Source organism: Ranitomeya variabilis, chromosome 6, assembly GCF_051348905.1.
Source record: "Ranitomeya variabilis isolate aRanVar5 chromosome 6, aRanVar5.hap1, whole genome shotgun sequence".
NCBI classification, from domain to species: Eukaryota; Metazoa; Chordata; class Amphibia; order Anura; family Dendrobatidae; genus Ranitomeya; species Ranitomeya variabilis.
The window spans coordinates 462,070,215-462,092,324 of NC_135237.1; the positions used below are offsets into that span (position 1 = coordinate 462,070,215).

Here is a 22,110-nt window from a genome sequence, read left to right on the forward strand (position 1 = left end):
TTGGCACAAACGTCACTGAGATGCGCAGTAGGCGTATGAGGACGCCGAAGACCAGGTGTGCATGAAAAATATATAATCGTAAGTGTTCTTTAATCATGTTTCACGGGAGAGGCACACCTGAATTTGTTCAATTGATTATTTAGTAAATCTTAATTATAATCACATAGCACAAAATGTTCTATATATATCTATAATGAATCTGAAAAGATTGTCTAAATATGCACCTATGCACTTTATTAATCACTTGTCATGAACGCACTATTTTCAAGTTCTCTATCATTGTTTTTAATAAATTTATTAATGAGAAATGTATGTATAGTCAGTGACACATTTTAATTCATTTGTCGGCTTCTGTGAAATAATTGCAGAAGCCGATAGGAGACATGGTTTACATACAGTAAACCATTGCAGAACAGTTAGATTTTATATATGTCAGTGACTAATACTGTTATTACTATGTGTGTGTAAAATTTGGGACCTGTATGTATTTAATAAAATAATATATTCATGGAAAAAACTGGCGTGGGCTCCCCCGCAATTTTGTACGCCAGAGAGGAAAAGCCAGTGACTGAAGACAGATGTTAAAAGCTTGGAGAGTGACCATGGTTATTGCCCCCCCCCAACTGCTAAAAACATCTGCCCCCAGCCACCCCAGAAAAGGCACCTTTGTGACATTAAACCCATTAGTAATGGAGAGGTGTCAATAAGATGCCTATCCATTACTAATCCTAAAGATTGTAAAGGGTTAAATAAACACACACACACACAAACACGCAGGATAAAGTATTTTAAAGGGAATCTGTCACCCCAAAAATGGCCTATAAACTAAGGCCACCGGCATCAGGGGCTTATCTACAGCATTCTGTAATGCTGTAGATAAGCCCCCGATGTATCCTGAAAGGTAAGAAAAACAGGTTATATTATACTCACCCAGAGGCGGTCCCGCTGTGGTCCGGTCCAATGGGCGTCGCGGTCCGGGTCCGGCACCTCCCATTTTCATACGATCACGTCCTCTTCTTGTCTTCTTACCGCAGCTCCTGCGCAGGCGTAGAATGTCATGAAATGAAAGACCACACAGTTTTATTCACATCTTTATTCTTTTGCCATTCCAAACGTTGCCCTTGATCTCCTGTAATATATGATAAAATAAAAAACCAACAATATACCCATACCTGTCCGGCATACAGTAAGTCCCAAAGCGTAATCCATATCTGGGATATTATTATTATTATTATTTTTTTATATAGCGCAATTAATTCCATGGTGTTGTACTTGAGAAAGGGGTTACGTACAGAGTTACAATGACAAACTGGTACAGAGGGGAGAGGACCCTGTCCTTGCGGACTTACATTCTATGGGGTATATACAGTTTACAACTAGGAGCAATGCTTATGCAACCGCCCCGGCTGTAAACTATTGGGGAATGAATGAAATGCAGGGAGCGGAGCTTCAGTGACTAGCAGTGACGTCACTGAAGCTGCGCTCCCTCACAGCATGAACTCGAGCGTGGGAAAATTTCAGCTTTTTTTTTTTTTTTTTTTTTTTTAAGCAAAGTTTGGAATTGTTTTTCACCAGTTAGATAAAAAAGGAACCTAGACATGTTTGGTGTCCTGACCTGGAGAATCACGATGGCGGGTCAGTTTTAGCATTTAGTGAACCTAACAAAAAACCCAAACAAAAAACAAGAGTGTGTGTTTGCACTTTTTTTTGCAGTTTCACCGCACTTGGAATTTTTTTTTCCCGTTTTCTAGTACATGACCTGGTAAAACCAATGGTGTCGTTCAAAAGTACAACTCTCCCAGCAAATAATAAGCCCTCACATGGCTATATTGACTGAAAAATAAATAAGTTATGGCTCTGGGAAGAAGGCAAGCGAAAAACGCAAAACCGAAAAAAGCTCTGGGGGTTAAGGGGTTAAGTGGTTCCTCCTTAAGGCATATCTAATAAAAATTTAATTTGAGGGTAATTTTTTGTGGATTTCTGTAATCTTAAATCTTAGGCTGTGTGCACACGTTGCTTTTTTTCGCGATAAAAAACGCATACATTATGCATCCTATCATTTAGAATGCATTCTGCAATTTTTGTGCACGTGATGCGTTTTTTTCCGCGAAAAAAAACGCATCGCGGTAAAAAACGCAGCATGTTCATTAATTTTGCTTTTTTTCGCTTTTTTCACGCTATTTAATGCATTGGGAAGCTCCAGGAAAAAACGCAAAAAAAAGTCAAAAAAGCAAAAAAAAAAACCGCATGCGGTTTTCTTGCAGAATATGTCCGGTTTTCTGCAAGAAATCCTGACGTGTGCACATAGCCTTAAAGGGTAAAAGAAAAGACCTAGTTTCTCCTGCAGTAAGAGAAACCAGATCAAATATTGCAAAGGACAACTGTCATGGGGTGAGAAGTATGATATGATACCGCTTAACAAAAGTCACCCAATCATGAAAAAGCGATCTTGTGTGTGCATGAGTATATGGGACAGATAAATGTATTAAAAAAAATAGAGGTATAGGACAATTCCTTCATCCTGTTTGGGGAGTGAAATTGAAACCTGTGCACACCTCTAGAGGCACCAAGGTGTCTGACCCTCTGGGGCAAAAGAAATGGCAACATGTATCAATACATAGATTAGAGGTATAGGACCATTCCTTTCATTCTGTTCCGACAGTGGAACTAGAACACATACACTCCAGAGGAAAGAAGGGGCGGACAGTAGCCCTGTCAGTCCCTATGGGGCTAGTAAGCTAATCCCAGTACTCCTGCCCTGCCAAGGGCAGTTCACAGCTACCCCTAGGCTGAAAGGCCCTGCACTCTCCCTTGTAGTTGTGTCCTCTGGAGGATACAACCAGTAAGAAGGACACACTCCGTGTGAAAGTACACCACTGGACTGGTGAGAATGTTCCAAATTATATACTTTCACACATGACTATTATATTATGTTGTTGTCACCTATTATCCTTAGGTCTTTATTTGCCTCTAGAGGTGTGTATGGGTTCTCCGACCGGCGGTAATGATTTTACCGCTGAGCAGAGGCAGTGTTTACCACGCTGTAATGCACATGACAGTGTGGCAATCATTGGATGTTCGGGCCCCCAATTCAAGCGAATGGGGTTCGGGTACTGTTCTGGTACCCAAACCAAACTTTTTTTTTTTTTAAATTGTTTGGCTGAACCCACCTGACCCGAACATTGAGGGGTTCGCCCATCACTTATGTTCATGATTTACGTTGGTAGATCCCTACCCTTTCTTGTATAAGTCCACTGTATTCATATAGATAGTGCACCCAACCCTTACTCATATACGTCCACTGTATTCATGAACCCATCACTTCTAACACTTGTTACCCTACTCAATGGCGCAGTAGTTATGTAATCTTAAAGTGATTGAAAGAAATACAATATTCATGACCTAGTTTGATTTTGGATCAGCTGGATGTAATCATTGACCAGTCTGATCGTCACTGCTCCGTTCCATGTGTAGTGCCACTGCCGGGTATGGTAAATCAGCTCTTATTCTTTTAAAGAGATCGTCTATCTGTTTTTTGAAAATTCCTATCCCTGACTGCATTTTATTTTATTTATTGAAACACCCAAATGGCACCTCACCCTCCCCAGGTCCAATGCCAAGTCTCCACCTCTGCCCCAGGTCTGTTGTCTGCAGTGGACGTCACATTGACAACACTGCAGCCAATCACTGAGTGCATCGCCTCTTCCTGCATAGAACAATACATTAAGCCCCGGCCAGTGTTGAAAACAGCTGATGTGAGGTCGTGCCGGATCCCCAGTGATCTGATACTGAGCATCGGTTATCCGTATTTATATGCCTGGACAATCCCTTTAACAGAATTTGTTTGGTTGGCTGCAGCTTTCCCTGACAAAATTAATGGTTCACAAGAAGTGTATTGATCCCATTGCCCCTAGGGGCCACATTTTGAAGAGCAGTGACTTAAAGTCCTAAAGAACTGCTCCCCGAGGTTACATGTAGAAATGAGACCATAAAATACTTGTTCTCCTATCCTGATAGATGGCAGTGTGGCCTCATTATATCCGGAGGTGGCAGTGCCTGCTTGGAGCTGACAAACACAAGTGCTTGGGGTTTTCTGTGTAGCACAAGGTTTATCATCAGTGAGTGATATGTGTCGTGTGTTCAGCATGTATGGAGCTCCTGTTACTACCTGGCAACGTTAATTGTAAGAGACATTATGGGATCGAATGGATGAATGACTATTTTTTATTTTCTTACCAGCTTTTGCAAAAATAAAACTTATAGCGTTCCTTTCACCAGTGTGAGGCTGCTGGCATTCCCAGATTGGTGATGTTAGTAAATATCATCTTTTAACAAAGTCTCCAGAAATCACGCTGTGCTGTAGCCCAGCATTCGGATTACTTCTGGCCACTTTTGTTAACAAGTGATCATTAGCAACCTTACCAATACAGTGATGCCCACCTCTTTAAATATAAAAGGCAGGCACAAATAGGTACTAGTTACTTAGTGAACTGTAGGATTCACCGAGCTGCTGTAAAGTTGGCCATGCTCCTCATATATTTTGACTAGTAATATAAGACAAAAGTTGTCCTTTTTTTTTTTTTCGTAGATCGCACATGAGTCTTTACACATTGTCCTTTATCTTAAAGAAGTTTTCCTGCAGTGAAAAATTATTCTTCAAAGCTCTGACTGGTTTAAAGAAATGAAAGAATTGATACTCGACCTTCCTTATTGAATTCCCACAGTCCAGCACACACAGTTTCCCCACTGGTCTCATACTAGCATCATCGACACATTGGGATTGACAGGATGCTTTGCTGAGGCCGCACATCATTACTGCCACTGATTGGATAGGGGACATTTCCTACCATTTTTATGTGTTCGAGACTTGACCGGGAAGTAACGGCAACAGTTTGTCTGTGACGTCCTGTGCACACATTGAAGGTTTGGTTAGTGTTTTGCATTAGGATGTTTTTCTGTAGAACATAGAGTTCTGGAAATGCCACATTTAATGTCTATTCATCAATTAGGCGTCACATGGATAGAAAAAAGTAATTATTCCTTAGGTGGGATAAAAATAAACCTTGGAGCCTTTCCCTTAGTGCAGTCACTAAGCTCTTTCGCAGGGCGACGTTCCTGACAAGTTGGACTTGCTCTGTATCGGTCCACTGAACTTTGACCACTTAACTTTAAAGTCCGCTGTCTGCATTCAGATTCTGGATTATCACCACAAAACAATGATCAATACATGAAAATAGTTGCTTAAAAAGAAATGTTAACTTTCTTATTTTTAATTTTTAGGTGTAGAATTTGGTGCACGGATGATAACAATTGACGGCAAGCAAATTAAACTCCAGATATGGGACACAGTAAGTGATGCTTCCGATAGCTGTTCTACATATTTTTAAAAGTTGTCAGGTTCAGTTATGAAATGAGACATTTTCTTAGTGATTTTGACCTCCTCAATTGAAAATTTTTAGTTGGCTCTTGTTTCTATTATATAATTTACTGCTACGTATAATTAATGCAAGAAAGCTTCAGTACTTTGAAACATTTTTGCCAAATAAAATATTCTGGATCTTTGTTATGCCAATTTTCTGATGTTTGTTTAGAGGAAACTTAGCAACAATTCCAATAACTAAAACATGTCTAAAACTATTGCAAACTATAAAGTTACAGAAATTGCACTACAAAATTTGGTCCTCATTCAGTGACTTTTTTTTCTTGTCTATTGTAGTCCTGCATCGCATTATCTCTTACAATTGTCCAATAGTAATCTGCAAACATTGATGAATTCTATTTTCCTTGATATCTTTTCTCCATAGCCACTATAACTTGGTGAAATCTCTCACCAGGCTTGATCGCAGTTTGGTGGGAAAAAGTCTAGATGCAAATGTAATAAATGAATCTTTAAGGACATGTTATAGCCAAGATCCTTATGTTTTGAGGAGATTTTCCACCAACTCATCATAGTTTATCTGCTCTTTTCCCCCAAAGTTAGTTACCACTAATGCGAATGCTACTCATCAGCCTCTTCCATGCCTTGCAACAAACAGAGAAGCTTCCAAATCTGAGATCCACTAAAGACTCCTTCCTTTCTTTTCCTCACCCAACCTGGGAAATGTGTCAATAAGAGACTTGAATGCTTTTGCATTTTTATCCATTGCTTTTACAAAGTTCTTCATTAGGCCCAACATGATATGCAATGGTGGTAACAAAATCGTATGTGGGTTCACAAGTGCTGGATGCAGGACATTTTTTTTCTTTCTGGCTGACGTTAATGTCTGAGTCTTTTATTGTAGTGATATTCTGTTGCACAACTATGCCACTCACACAGAAAGCAGCAGTACACTGTGTATCCACCCTGGAGACCAAGTACAGATGGGCCACAAATGTTGGTCATAGTTCAGGCATCTCAACACCTGAAACTTCTTTTCTAATGGTGGGCAACATGCAGAAATAGCTATTAATAGTTCAATCGTTTGGCTCTCTCCAGATCATTGGGCCTGGAAAAGGTGTAGATTGCCTCTTACCATGCTAGATGCAACCACTGGGTAAGATCTATTGCAGTGTGTGTGAAGCCCAACTCTTGTGCTGATCTCCTATTCTGCAGCCAAAATACAGTTGCAGGCTTTCCTTATCATGGAGTCAAGTTTCGCCTTTGTGACGCAAAAGTGGCTTCTCTTCGTAGGTAGCAAAAGCTATTCGCTTTGTTAATGCAAGAACGAGGCATATCTGAATAAAATATATAGAAACATGTCAATATGCTAAAAATCCAAAAACAGTGTACCTTACACAGAGAGCATTTATGAAAGTCGGTGATGCAACTGTAGTTAGGATTACGGTATCGGAGCGGAGTTGACGTTTTTGATTGGCCAGCCTAAGATGATGAATACTGAAGGCTCAGTAGCCTAAATAGATGATGTAATAGACTAACTACTGACAATGCAATAACGATGATGATGAAATAATAGACGCAATTTTTCTATAAGCTTGCATGAAATGTGTCATAAGTAATTGCAACCTCCTCTGGATCTTGAAAATTAGAGCCAATCAGCTATAACCCGAATCAAGCTGCTCATGTCCTGGAGACCACACCGTGGCCTGATCGGAGTACTCGTATATTCCAGGCACTGTCTTTCCTCTGGTGTACTGTTAGTGACCAATCAAAGGAGAGACAGGTGTCGGCTGTGCTTTACAGGTGACACTCTGCTGTGATGGCCTCTAATCAGCTCTTGCACTGATTGTCACTGTTTATCCCCTTAGATTCTGTTCTCAGTAGTGACACTGGCATCTAGATTTGATTAAAAAAGCAACGCTGTTGGTTGTGACGGCAGCCAAAGGTCAATCATTGACCCTTTAGGTCTGCCAACTGAGAGTTGTTATACCCTGCAATAGATGGAATTACAGTTTATTACTCCAGTGATAAGAATTTTGTTTGACAAACTCCTCTGTCCCTCCCACCCAAAAAAAGACATTATTGCTATTACTGCATCTATAATAAAGTGAACTATCTATTTGACTTTATTTATCCCGCACCATTAGACTTGTAAAATAATTATAATTATTGTCAATAGAGGATCAACTCTCCTAAGCCGACTATATGTCATATAGATCACAGGAATCTGGATAAAGGATACCTTTATATCTATAATCCAATGTCTTATTCCAAAGAAAATTTCTTATATGTATCTGAGCTTTGCCCAGCTCTGGGCCGGACATAGATCTCCGTGAGAATCTGCCTCCAGGGATTATCTTACATGAAGGGGAGTTACCAGTGTGAGACATGTAATTAACACCGCACTGGAGAACTGAACTTTGTCTCTTTACAAACACATTTTTTGCAGCTCTTAAGCTCTGCTGTATTGCAACAATATTGCAGCCCTGTCTGCCTGTGAGATTGAAGCTGAGAGGAACCTGTGTCCGGTATAATCACACACAGCTCTGCCGTGAGATCAGGAGGGCAGAGAGCGACCATTACACCTCACACTGGTAACTCCTCTTCGTGTAAAATATCCTCTGGAGGCAGATTCTCATATACATCAATGTCCAGCCCATAAAAAAATATTCATTTGGTATCACCGTAGTCCTAGTGACCCCAGAATACCAGAATAAAGTCAGTTTGTCATTTATATTTAACACAGAGCGCTGTAAAATCAAACCTGGAAACAATGGTATAATTGCTGTATTTTACCATTCTGCAGTTCCCAAAAATATTATGCTCTGGACTCCACAGAGTTTAGGCGCTGCGATCTCTGCATCCGCTGAGAGATACTTTTGAAATTGACAAAAAGTGCATTAAAAAGTAAGACTGTACCAACAGGACGTGGTATGAGGTATTCGTTGTGTATGTTAAGTGTAGAAAAGCGCAGCACTCCACACTAATCTATACTTGTGATATACACATTTCAGAACAGCATAGTTATACCACAGCTGACGAGAACAGTCTGTAACTTTAACTCACCTTTTTTGTCCATTTTCTTACATACTCGCTAGAAAGGTGCAGGGATCGTAATGTTAAATGTGAACAACCCCACCAGACGCTCTCATTGGAAATCAAAGTAACAGTAAAACTACTACCCCTTGCTATAGTCCTAGATGGATACTGTGATGGGATGTAGTTTCCAAAGTGTGCTCATCTCTAAAAACCAAATGGTGGTCCTCGTGTTCTGAGCCAAGTAGCTTGCCCAAACTGACCTTTGTGCCTATTTATATGGCATTGCAGTGCCTGAGAGAACTCGCTTAGAAAGAGCTTGTGTCTCCAATGCAAAAACTGAGAACAACATATTTTGGGCTGCAAATTGGCATTTCTACTGAAAAATTTGCATTTTTCACTTAGCACCACAGCTTTGTTTTCAAAATGGACAATATGCCCCATTCATAAATGTCCTTGAGGTGTGTAATTTCCCAAATGGGATCACTTCTTGGATTTCTTTTTTTTTTTTTTTTTTTTTAATTTTGTAACCGCAGAACCTTTACAGTTGTCTGCCTGTTCTATGTCTATTGCTAAATTGGGCCTAGTGAGCATCGTTCACCCCTTATCTGTGTTATATGTTCAGTTAAAACATTATGGCCATCTGCAGCGCATTTAAAAAAAGAGGAAACCAGAGCTGTCCGCAGTGGCACATGCTGGGCGCTGTATATTAATTACCTACCGTATTTTTCGGATTATAAGACGTACTTTTATGATCCCCAAAATTAGGGGGTGCGTCTACCGAACACTGTTGTTACCGAGGGCTCAATGCTGCGGGCCCGGATCTGAGGGTGTTGCGGTGGTCCTGCGGTGTGCGGTGGTGGTACGGCGGCGAGCAGTGGTCCTGCGGTGGTGGTACGATGGCGAGCAGTAGCCCTGCGGCGGCACCATACGGCGGCCGCCATTCTTTTAGGGCCCGGCTTCTCACTTGGCGCAGACGGAGGAAAGCCGAGATCTCCATCCGCGCCTGCCTCTACATGATGTCTCCAGGAAAATGGCCGCTAATGTGGCGCAGATGGAGAGCTCAGCACCAAGATCTCGGGAGATGAGGTCTCAGCGCCAAGATCTCCATCTGCACATGCGCCGCCCCGGCAGTCATTTACCCGGAGTCCACCACATAGTACACAGTGCGGGGGCTCTGGGCTTTCACAAAATGTCGGTGGAGCCCCTGCACCACCAAACACCCGCAGCGCCACTCTTGCCTCCTCCAGCAGCGACCCTGGGACTCTGCTCCACTGCAGCCTGCACCACCAAACACCAGCAACAACCCTGGGACCCTGCTCCACTGCAGCCTGCATCACCAAACACCAGCAGCGACCCTGAGACCCTGCCCCATTGTGGCCTTCCATCACCGAACACCAGCAGCGACCCTGGGACCCTGCTCCACTGCAGCCTGCATCACCGAACACCAGCAGTGACCCTGGGTCCCCGCTTCACCGCAGCCACCACCCCCAGGTAAACAATAAGACACCTGACTTGTAAAACGCACCACCATTTTATTAAAAAAGGCTTTTTTTCCCCCTTTTTTCTCAAAATTTGGTGTGTGTCTTATAATCTGGTGCATTTTATAATCTGCAAAATACGGTAAATTGAATTTGAACATTTATGAAACATTGGAATTTTCACTTTGCGACATTCACTGCACATCAATTTTTGGAATACACCTGTGGGGTCAAAATATTCACGGCAGCCCTAGATGAATTCCCTGAGCAGTGTGATTTCTAAAATGGCATCATTTTTGAGGGATTTTCTGCTGTTCTTGCATCTTGGGGGCACTTCAAATGGTGTCCATAAACTATTCCAGCATAATCTGCGACCACCTATGGGTTATTGCTATGTTTGGTAGAAATTATTTTGCAAATTATTTGGTCAGGTTAAAACATAATTTTAATGAAGAAAATTTAATTTATTTTGTATTCGCAGCTCAATGTTATGTAATTTTGTGAAATAGTTGTGGGGTCAAAATACTCACTACACCCCTAGATAACTTTCTTAGTTTAAAAATGGGGTCACTAGTGGGATTTTTGCTATTTGGGCAACTTGCGGGCTCTGTGGATGTAACTTGACATCCTCACTGTATTCCCTCCAAATTTGCCCTCCTAAATTCTAAAGGCTCTCCTTGCCATGTGGCCAAAGTAGTTTTCAAACATGTGGGTTATTGCCCCATTCAACTGTAAATGAGCACCAAAATTTATACCGTTGTCAAAAAGAAAAAAAATAGGGCTAAGTCACTAGTTCAATGGGAGAAATAAATATTTTTCATTCCACTTTCTGTTAATTCCTGTGAAGCGCCTGAAGGGTTAGCAAATGTTCCTGAATGGTTTTTCGATGAATTTGGGGGATGCCATTTTTAAGATGGGATGTTTTCCAATGTACAGTCCCTTTCATTCACTTCAATGAATAGGGCGCTTACAAAGAAAATAGGTTTTTGGGAATTCCATTGGAAATTTTCAAAAACACTTATAAAATTTTAAGTCTTTTACCTTCCTAAATTGATTAAAAACCATTTGAAAAAATGATCCCAGACATTGTCACGTGAGTTCTGTAGCTGATCAGCAGCATATAATGGGCTTCTTTGCTCACACTTTCCTCGGAGAAACTCAAATGGGTGACTGCAGGGGAATGGGTGACTGCAGGGGTTGTCCAAGAGTAGTGGATAACCCCTTTACTGGCATAGTCCATGATTTTCACATTCAGAACTTTCCTTCTTGTCAGTGACTAATTGTAATGGTGTCAGCACAAAGTCACTAGCATTTGCCCACTTGCTCTTGAAGGGGTTTTCCTGTTTTTATCTTTATTAGCAGCAGAGAAGGGTTGATGGAGCTGCAGGCTCTCTTATAATGTTTGATATACAGTAGTGACATCAAGTCGACAGCATGTGACTGCTGCAGCCAATCACTTGTGCCCCTTTACTGTGGCATGACTGCTCAATCTAGAGATTGGTTGCTGCGGTCACGTGCTGGACTGGGCAATTGGTTTCAAGGGGTTCAAAATCGGGGCACCATTATAGATGCAAATATACTAGCAATTTGCATACTTTTGCAACAGGAACACGTCTAAATATTTGTCAGTTCAGATTTCCCCCATCGGTAGCGATTACACACATACAGATAGTGAACCTTATTCCCCTTATTACATTAGAGGCGACCATGGTGATATCGGTGTGGCCACGTGCTGTACTATTGGGCATTCAGGGGGGTATATTTTGCATATACCTTGTGTCTTAATCTGCTAATCGTGTTGATATTGGCCTATTCCATCATTTATGGTGTAATCAGCCAGTGACCTTACGTTTTCTCCTGGCAGCGCCAGTGATGGACGCTAACTTTCTTCAGCTGAAATTTTGACCTTGGTTATATTTATCTAGAAATGTGGAATATTTGTTCTTGTACTAAAAAAAAAAGTCTCTAAAGGATATGAAGTAGATTGTAGTATTGTGACGTTGGGAATGCACTTCTTATTGTAGTATGTAAGGAGGAAAAATGACAATCACAAAAGTCCAATAGTATTAAAGAATATACACACGTGGTCAAAATTATTGAAACCCCTCGTTTAATGACAGAAAAGCCCACAATTGTCACAGAAATAACTTGAATCTGACAAAAGTAATGATAAATAAAAAAAATCTATGAAAATGAACAAATGAAAGTCAGACATTGCTTGTCAACCATTGCTTCCACAGAATTAAAAAAAAAAATAAATAAAAAATAACTCATGAAATAGGCCTGGACAGAAATGATGGTACCCATTTATTTTGTTTATTATTACTTTTGTCAGATTCAAGTTATTTATGTGACCATTGTGGGTTTTTCTGTCATTAAACGAGGGGTACCACCAATTTTAACCACGTGTATATCACAAAACGAATTTATTAGATGATAAAATACAAGCAGCGGAAACTAGAAACATAAATGCATGTAAGACAAGTGTGCACAGAATGCACAGGCTAGGAGCAATATATGGATATTTATAGCAGTCAAATAAGTCTTAGGTAATATATATATATATATATATATATATGTATATATATATATATGTGTATATATATATATATAAAGCATCGTGATTACTCACTAATCCCACCCCCTGCACAGTAGCTCCGCCCCCACCTCATCGCCCCACAGAATCCCGCCCCCCACCCCATTACCACACACAATCCCGCCCCCACCACATTACCACACACAATCCCGCCCCCCACCACATTACCACACACAATCCCGCCCCCCACCACATTGCCACACACAATCCCGCCACCCACCACATTACCACACACAATCCCGCCCCCCACCACATTACCACACACAATCCCGCCCCCCACCACATCACCACACACAATCCCACCCCCCCACCACATTACCACAGATAATCCCGCCCCACCACATTACCACACATAATCCCACCCCCCTACCACACATAATCCCGACCCCCCACCACATCACCACACATAATCCCGCCCCCCCACCACATTACCACAGATAAACCCGCCCCCCCACCACATTATCACACACAATCCCGCCCCCACCACATTACCACACATAATCCCGCCCCACCACTTTACCACAGATAATCCCGCCCCCCACCACATTACCACAGATAATCCTGCACCCCACTACATTATCACACATAATCCTGCCCCTCCACCACATCACCACACATAATTTTGCCCCCACCACATTACCACAGATAATTCCGCCCCCCTCCACATTACCACAGATAATCCCGCCCCTCCACCACATCACCACACATAATCCCGCCCCCACCACATTACCACAGATAATTCCGCCCCCCACCACATTACCACACGAGGCTCCGTCCCCCACCACATTACCACACGAGGCTCCGTCCCCCCACATTACCACACGAGGCTCCGTCCCCCCACATTACCACACGAGGCTCCGTCCCCCCACATTACCACACGAGGCTCCGTCCTCACACATTACCACACGAGGCTCCGTCCCCACACATTACCACATGAGGCTACATTACCACACGAGTCTCCGTTCCCCCACATTATCACACGAGGCTCCGTCCACCCACATTAGCACACGAGGCTCCGTCCCCCCACATTACCACACGAGGCTGCGTCCCCACACATTACCACACGAGGCCCCCCCCACATTACCACACGATGCTTCATCCCCACACATTACCACACGAGGCTCCGTCCCCCCACACTATTACACGAGGCTGCGTCCCCACACATTACCACACGAGGCCCCCCCACATTACCACACGACGCTTCGTCCCCACACATTACCACACGAGGCTCCGTCCTCACACATTACCACACGAGGCTCCATCCCCACACATTACCACACGAGGCTCCGTCCCCACACATTACCACATGAGACTACATTACCACACGAGTCTCCGTTCCCCCACATTATCACACGAGGCTCCGTCCCCACACATTAGCACACGAGGCTCCGTCCCCCCACATTACCACACGAGGCTCCGTCCCCCCACATTACCACACGAGGCTCCGTCCCCCCACATTACCACACGAGGCTGCGTCCCCACACATTACCACACGAGGCCCCCCCACATTACCACACGATGATTCGTCCCCACACATTACCACACGAGGCTCCGTCCCCCCACATTACCACACGAGGCTCCGTCCCCCTTCATTGCCATACGAGGCTCCGTCCCCACACATTACCACACGAGACTCCGTCTCCCTACATTACCACACGAGGCTCCATCCCCCCACATTACCACACGAGGCTCCGTCCCCCCACATTACCACACGAGGCTCCGTCCCCCCACATTACCACACGAGGCTCCGTCCCCCCACATTACCACACGAGGCTCCGTCCCCACACATTACCACACGAGGCTCCCCCACATTACCACACAATGCTTCGTCCCCACACATTACCACACGAGGCTCCGTCCCCCTTCATTGCCATACAAGGCTCCATCCCCACACATTACCACACGAGGCTCCGTCCCCACACATTACCACACGAGGCTCCCCCACATTACCACACAATGCTTCGTCCCCACACATTACCACACGAGGCCCCGTCCCCCCACATTACCACACGAGGCTCCGTCCCCCTTCATTGCCATACGAGGCTCCGTCCCCACACATTACCACACGAGGCTCCGTCCCCACACATTACCACACGAGGCTCCGTCCCCCCACATTACCACACGAGGCTCCGTCCCCCCACATTACCACACGAGGCTCCGTCCCCCCACATTACCACACGAGGCTCCCCCACATTACCACACAATGCTTCGTCCCCACACATTACCACACGAGGCCCCGTCCCCCCACATTACCACACGAGGCTCCGTCCCCCTTCATTGCCATACGAGGCTCCGTCCCCACACATTACCACACGAGGCTCCGTCCCCCCACATTACCACACGAGGCTCCTCCCCCCACACATTACCACACGGAGCACTTCCTTTCTATGTAATTCAACCACTTCAGCCAAGGTAAACGTACATTTAATTGCATAATCACCAGCAGCGTTAATTAGATAGCAATGAGCGTGCCGAGCGTTAGCTGGCTGGAAACAGCTAGTGTATATATATGTGTGTATGTATGTATATATATATATATATATATATATATATATATATATATATATATATATATATATATATATATAAATATATATATATATATATATATATATATATATATATATATATATATATATATATATATATATATATAAATATATATATATATATATATATATATATAAATATTATACTATACACTGCTGCATCAAAACCCTGTAGTTACCTCCAAGTGGTTTGGTATAGATGTCCATAAATGATGGAACAAATTCCCTATTGGGGCTCACAATCTAAATTCCCCATCAGTATGTCTTTGGAGTATGGGAGAAAACCAGAGAACCCGGAGGAAGCCCAGGCAAACTCGGGGAGAACATACCAACTCATTGCAGATGTTGTCTATCTGAATGCAAAATTTTTCACAACAAGCATTGTTGGAAATGTGCACTTTTTAGCCAGCAGTTTTCAAGCATATCCTCTGTGATGAATTGCCCCTCTTGTATGTGTCTCTCTATAGACTTTACAGCCTTAGGGTGTGATTGAGATGAGTCCCATGACTGAGACAGTTGCAGAGACTTGGGCTCTGTCACACACCCGTTAATATAGCCTTGTAAAGCTTAGGCAGATAAATCCACCACTGACAATAGGTGATGGTCACCGCCACAACACCCTCCCCCGCACATTGACCTCTGCATCAGTGACCCTCTCCAGTCCATTGTTTCTGCAGCCCATGTGACCGCTGTAAAGCCGATGTCAGAATGCTCAGACAAGATGACTGCCTTCATGATCACAATCAGAAAATAAAAAACAAAAACTCTACCACCTCAAAATAAAAAATAGGAAAAAAATGTGTCACTATCAGAGTGTATAAAAAATAATTGTAAAAGGAAAAGAAAAAATCATACTGTACATTCCCTGATACTTAAGAGATTTTAGGTTTGTAACTTAAAGGGAACCTGTCACCCCCAAAATGGAAGTTGAGCTAAGCCCACCGGCATCAGAGGCTTATCTACAGCATTCTGGAATTCTGTAGATAAGCCCCCGATGTAACCTGAAAGTCCGGTCCGGGGCCTCCCATCTTCTTACGATGACGTCCTCTTCTTGTCTTCACACGGCGGCTCCGGCGTACTTTGTCTGCCCTGTTGAGGGCAGAGCAAAGTACTGCAGTGCGCAGGTGCCGGGAAAGGTCAGCGAGGCCCACGCCTGCGCACTGGAGGACTTTGCTCTGCCCTCCACAGGGCAGACAAAGTACGCCTGCGCCGGAGCCGCAGTGTGAAGACCAGAAGAGGTCGTCATCGTAAGAAGATGGGAGGCGCCGGACCGGACCTCGACGCCCATCGTACCGGGACCGCCCCTGGGTGAGTATAATCTAACCTCTTTTTCTCATCTTTCAGGATACATCGGGGGCTTATCTACAGCATTACAGAATGCCGTAGATAAGCCCCTGATGCCGGTGGGCTTAGCTCAGCTTCATTTTGGGGGTGACAGGTTCCCTTTAAGGCGTGATATATCATGATTCTAGTGGAAAGTAACATCTTATATTAGGGGACTTGTTACATAATGTTTCGCATCCAGGAAGTTTCCAGTTTCCATAATTTTTTTTCTTATTAGAGCAATGATGAAATCTATTATGTGACTTTCGCAGGTGATCAACAAAACTGAATTTCAACAATTTAATTTTTTTTTCATAAACTGATTAAAAGGGGAAAAGTGACAACATTATGTCTTGGGATTGCTGGGAGGCTGGCGGCTGCTTCCGATATAAGGGAGCAAATCTGCATCCTTGGCCTTCCAACAACCTTTCCACCAGCAGATGGTGGGCGTAAAGATGTCATTCATCATTTATTTACAATGGGCTTTATTTATTCTGGTGTCAGCAGCTGCCCCAGGGAGCAGGTTATTGAATTGAAATGCGCCGCTCTGGGTTATTTGCTTCCTTTCAGATTTGTCTTGTGGGCTCAGTTGCTAGGAGTCCTTTCTGTGTTCTAATGATTCATGTATTGTGAAGCCATTCAGTAAATTGGGATGTCAGGGATTGCCAGGGAAGGGCTGCCTGTTCCTGGAGAAAATAGAAAGCAGAAGATAAGCCGCTACCTGTTCTGTGCTCCGCTCCTTCATTCCCTGCTAATGCTCCATAAAGAACATTATAACCCTGGCATCTATTGCCATCTCCTCCGGGCACCTTAAACACTAGGGGGGGACTGACTGCAAAATGTCAGCACCTGACACGTAAGCGTGAATGATAGCTGAAGGTGCTTGGAGAACTTTCATTTATATGCAAGGTGCGGAAAACGTTTGCTGGATGACCGATTCGACGTAAAAACAGAATCTTAAAGATTTCTTTCCAGGTGCCATGTCAGGATTGTCTATTCATTTAGTGAGTGGATGGACTAGGTGATGTCCACCCGGGTGACCCTGCATTGCAGAAGGGATTTAAGGGCTTACAAATTTTTGTTTTAATGGCCATTTAAATGAACCGATGGGTATATTGGATTGGTTGATCCAGTCTGTAAATGAGCGCTGATCAGCTGTATACAAGGCTACACATGATGAGTGTTCTGTGTGCATCGGCGGCACATCCCCTCGCACAAGACAGTGTGCTGCTGAGGATGATGATTTTTATGCTTGCTTACAGTGACTATTGACTTGTTGCCACTGTCCAGGAAACGCACAATTCATGAACTTGTTCCCCCATTTATTGGCCCTTCTAAGTTGGTCGTAGGGCTAAATATTTCCAGCCAAAAGATATCATTCCTGATTATCGGCCCGTGTACACATACCACCTATCAGCCAATGATTGAGCAAAATGCTGCTACATCAGCTGATAGGATTATTTATAACGGCATAAAATCATCATTGTCAGCAGCACCTCGCCCCAAAGCAGGCGCTGCTACGATGCGTGAAAAACGGGGCAGAATTTTTGTCTTAGGCTAGGTTCACATTAGCGGTTGAGTCCGCAGTATTTCGTACGCAACTGTGTATGGAGTTGTCATGTGTTATGACGCATGATAACGCCGCGTTTTTTATCCTCATCAACTTACACATGACGGATAAAAAACGCAACGTTTGCGTTCGTTTGCATGCGTTTTTGCATGCGTTCGCAGTTTTTTTAATGAAAAATATTTTAAAGGAGAATTTCCTTGACACATGGGATTTCTGTATATAGACCCTTGTTCAAACGCGTGTCCTTGGACGTTCCCATAGACTGTAATGCATTTTTTTGATGCACTCTTTCTGCAAGCGTCCGCATGCGTATGGCGGAAGAAATTTGACGCCAAAAGAATACTAACATGGTGCGTCAGCCACGTCCAGCCGCACATCGCGAAAATACGCATGCGTAAGCAAACGTGGGCGAACGCATGCACCTGCGTCTACAATGTTAAAGATAGGAAATGAAGACGCATGCGGATGTATGCATCCGAAACCCTGCGGACACAACCGCAAATGTGAAACCGGCCTTAATCGTTCTGTCACTGTACACGCTTTGTGTCGGCCTATGTGGCAGGGGCTGTTACCAGATTCCGTTCCAGCTTTACTTTGTTTTTCTCTGTTAACATTGTCCGAATTCATTCATTTATTTATAAAAAAAATTTTATTTTTTATTGTTTGGAATCTGTAACATGACCATTTCTCTTGTGAGTATACACAATTTTGTGTGCCGAATCTCCCAATAGAATTGCATTAAGTGCAGAAAATACTCTGCAGAAAAGCATTCAAAACTGCATGTCTTCATTAAGTGAATATATTAGTAAAGCTTTGTCAAAGCCAAATACCAGGAAGAATAAAATACAAAGCAGCTTCACAACCACAGCGTCAGAACAATGATTAATATTGGAAAAAAATGCAAGTAACCTAATAGGTGTAGGAACGTCGCCTTAGTAGGGAACGTTCCCGGTACTGCAGTTTTCTACAGCTCCGTTACGGGAATGGCGCTGAGCTGCAATACCCGTCACGGCCACTGCTAAATGTATGATAGACAGTAGAGGGGCAGCCCCCATAAACAGCTGATGGTTAGTGGTGACAACTTATAACAGTCTTTAAATATGTGTATTTGTGTATATGAATGTGTGTACCTGCACAGGAGAGCTGCGCTCATGTGCCACATATCACATTACCTGCACATAGAGGAGGACTATAAACCACAAACACACAAACTTAACATGACGCAATGTTTTAGAAGCAAAGCTTGTGCTATTCTGTACATTAAACTGTATGATCCTGTTCCTCCAGTTTTTCCGCTGTGAAGGCGGCAATGTTTGGGATGATCGTTTTGAGCGGTGCACACATTTATACTCCCTCGCTCTGGAAACTTTATGTTCCATCATTTGTAGCTGATCTAAAAGTGAATATGTTAATAACGTGACCATTTCTTGCTTTTTCCAGGCCGGTCAGGAATCTTTTCGCTCCATCACAAGGTCATACTACAGAGGCGCTGCCGGTGCTTTATTAGTTTATGATATTACAAGGTAGGATTTTCCATTTTGGTGCTTTGAGATCACATTTAGGATTTTATCTAGCTGTAGTGGTCCTTCCTTTTCTTCTAGACTTTAGTAATGCCTACATGTCTGCTAGGTAAGAATTGGGAATCCCACAGAGAATTATTTCCCAGTCTAGTCGCCATTCAGATCATCCCTCTCCCAGTGGGCGTTACAATCCTAACGCTTTTTCTCACTTGCAATATAAGGCCAGCCATACAGAAATATAACACCAAGCGTAGAGGTTTTCATTTGGTATACCAATTATAAATTTTGTTGCTGAAAGTAGTTTTAAACATTTAGTGGATTGCCTTTAAAATAAAAAATACAAAAAGTTTTGCAATGCGTTTGCTAGTAATTTTGCCTGCAAGTTGTTCTATACGCTCAATGTAGGTTTTGTTTTCCATCTGATGCTTTGCCATAGGCCACTACACTGTAGGTGACACACATAGCTGGTCCTGTATCTCCTGTCACACATTTTGTATTTGTATCTAGGAGAGACACGTTCAATCATCTGACTACCTGGCTTGAAGACGCCCGTCAACACTCAAATTCCAACATGGTGATCATGCTAATTGCCAATAAAAGGTGAAGTGATTGTGTGTCTGTCTCCGTTGATGATGCTGGATTTGAAGCTGTCTTCCCTGTGAACTTGTATGCAAGAGATGTCTGTTCTAGCGCTCTTAAAGGAAGGGGAGTTAGTAGGAATTGGGTCCTAAGTAGTGATGAGCGAGCATGTTTGGATAAGGTGTTATCCAATCACTCTCATGTCCTGATCAAGTATTTTCGGCGTGCTCGTGGGGGGGAATGCTCAAGTCCCTACAGCTGCATGTCTTGTGGCTGTTCGACAGCCACAACACATGCAGGGATTGCACATGCAGCCACAGCGACTCAAGTATTTTTTTGAACATTCCGAAAATGCTCGATTAGAACACGAGCGTGCTCAGATAACACCTTTTCCGAGCACACTCGCTCATCACTAGTCCTAAGTGATCCAAGTTACCCCACCCCCACATGAAATTTCTAGAAGCTGGTCAGTGGGCACTTAAAGTTGTGTGAAAAAGTATTTGCCCTCTTCCTGATTTCCTATTCTTTTGCATGTTTGTTACTTAATTGTTTCAGATCACCATACAAATTGAAATATTAGACAAAGATAACAAAGTAAACACAAAATGAAGTTTTTAAATGAAGGTCGGTATTTATTTTTTTAACTCAAATAGATTTTTATTCAGCTTAAAATCACAATAAACATTTTACAACAAAACAGGGATTTTGAAAAGATTTCCCCCCACAATATTTTCCAACATTACCAACCCCCCCTCCCCCTTCTCCCCATTTAGACAGCTCCTGCTCTTCCCTTAGCATATCGTATACCGGCATATACTTTAGTATTATGTGATTACTCCTACTGTCCCCATATAAACAAACATTCCAACAGGAAAAAACTTCACAGAACGTTCTTCCTTCATCCCTCCCCTACCCCAATTCCAGCCAAGACGCCCACAGTTTATTATAAAGCTCCACTTTCCCTCTTTTCTGGTAAACCCCTTTTTCTAGAGGAAGATCGTTATTATTAATGGAAAAAGAAATCCAAACCTATAGGGCCCTGTGTGAAAAAGTGATTGCCTCACCCTCTTAAAATATAAATTAACTGGGTTATCACATCTCTGGGAAGCTGATTTCACATTCCCTAGCCACACCTGTTCTTAATCAAGAAATCTCTAAAATAGGACCTGCCTGAAAAAGTGAAGTAGACCAAAAGATTCTCAAAAGCTACACATTGTGCCGCGATCCAAAGAAATTCTGGAACAAGCGTGAAGCAAAATAATTGAATTTATCAGTCTAGAAAAGGATATAAAGCCATTTCTTAACTATTGGGACTCCAGTGCATCACAGTGGGAGCGATTTTCCACAAATGGCGAAAACATGGAACATTGGTGAATCTTCCCAAGAGTGGCTGGCTGACCAAAATTACCCGTAGAGTGCAGCGACAACTCATCCAAGAGCTCACAAAGGACCTCACAGCAACATGCAAAGAACTGCAGGCCTCACTTACCTCAGTTAAAGTCAGTGTACATGACTCCACCATAAAGTAGAGAATGGGCAAAAATAACCTGCATGGCAATAAGAACATAAAGGCTCGTCTCAGTTTTGCAAGAAAACAACTTGATGATCCCAAGACTTTTGGGAAAATACTCTGGACTGACGAGACAAAAGTTGAACTTTTTGGAAGGTGTATGGCCCGTTACATCTGGCAAAGAAGTAACACCGCATTTCAGAAAAGGAACATCATACCAACAGTAAAAAATGGTGGAGGTAGAGTGATGCTGTGAGACTGTTTTGCTGCTTCAGAACCTCGAAGACTTGCTGTGGTAAATGGAAACATGAATTCTGCTGTCTACCAAAAAATCATGAAGGAGAATGACCGACCATCTGTTTTTGACCTCAAGCTAAAGCGCACAATGATCCAAAACACACCAGCAAGTCCACCTCAAAATGGCTTAAGAAAAAGAGAATTAAGACATTGGAGTAGCCTAGTCAAAGTCCTGGTCTTAATTCGATTGAGATGCAGTGGCACGACTTTAAAAAGGCGGTTCATGCTCGGATACCCTCCAATGTGGCTGAGTTACAACAATTCTGCACAGA

The 22,110-nt window shown here is 43.0% G+C and overlaps 1 protein-coding gene across 1 annotated transcript in view; it reads left to right on the forward strand.

The window, feature by feature from the left end:
- Positions 1-22,110, forward strand: part of RAB2A (RAB2A, member RAS oncogene family) — a 127,441-nt gene that overhangs the window by 39,390 nt on the left and 65,941 nt on the right. The window contains exons 3-5 of the mRNA XM_077270543.1: positions 5,281-5,348; positions 19,373-19,455; positions 19,960-20,052. Of these exons, the coding sequence (XP_077126658.1) occupies positions 5,281-5,348; positions 19,373-19,455; positions 19,960-20,052 (244 nt within the window). The remainder of the gene's footprint in view (positions 1-5,280; positions 5,349-19,372; positions 19,456-19,959; positions 20,053-22,110) is intronic.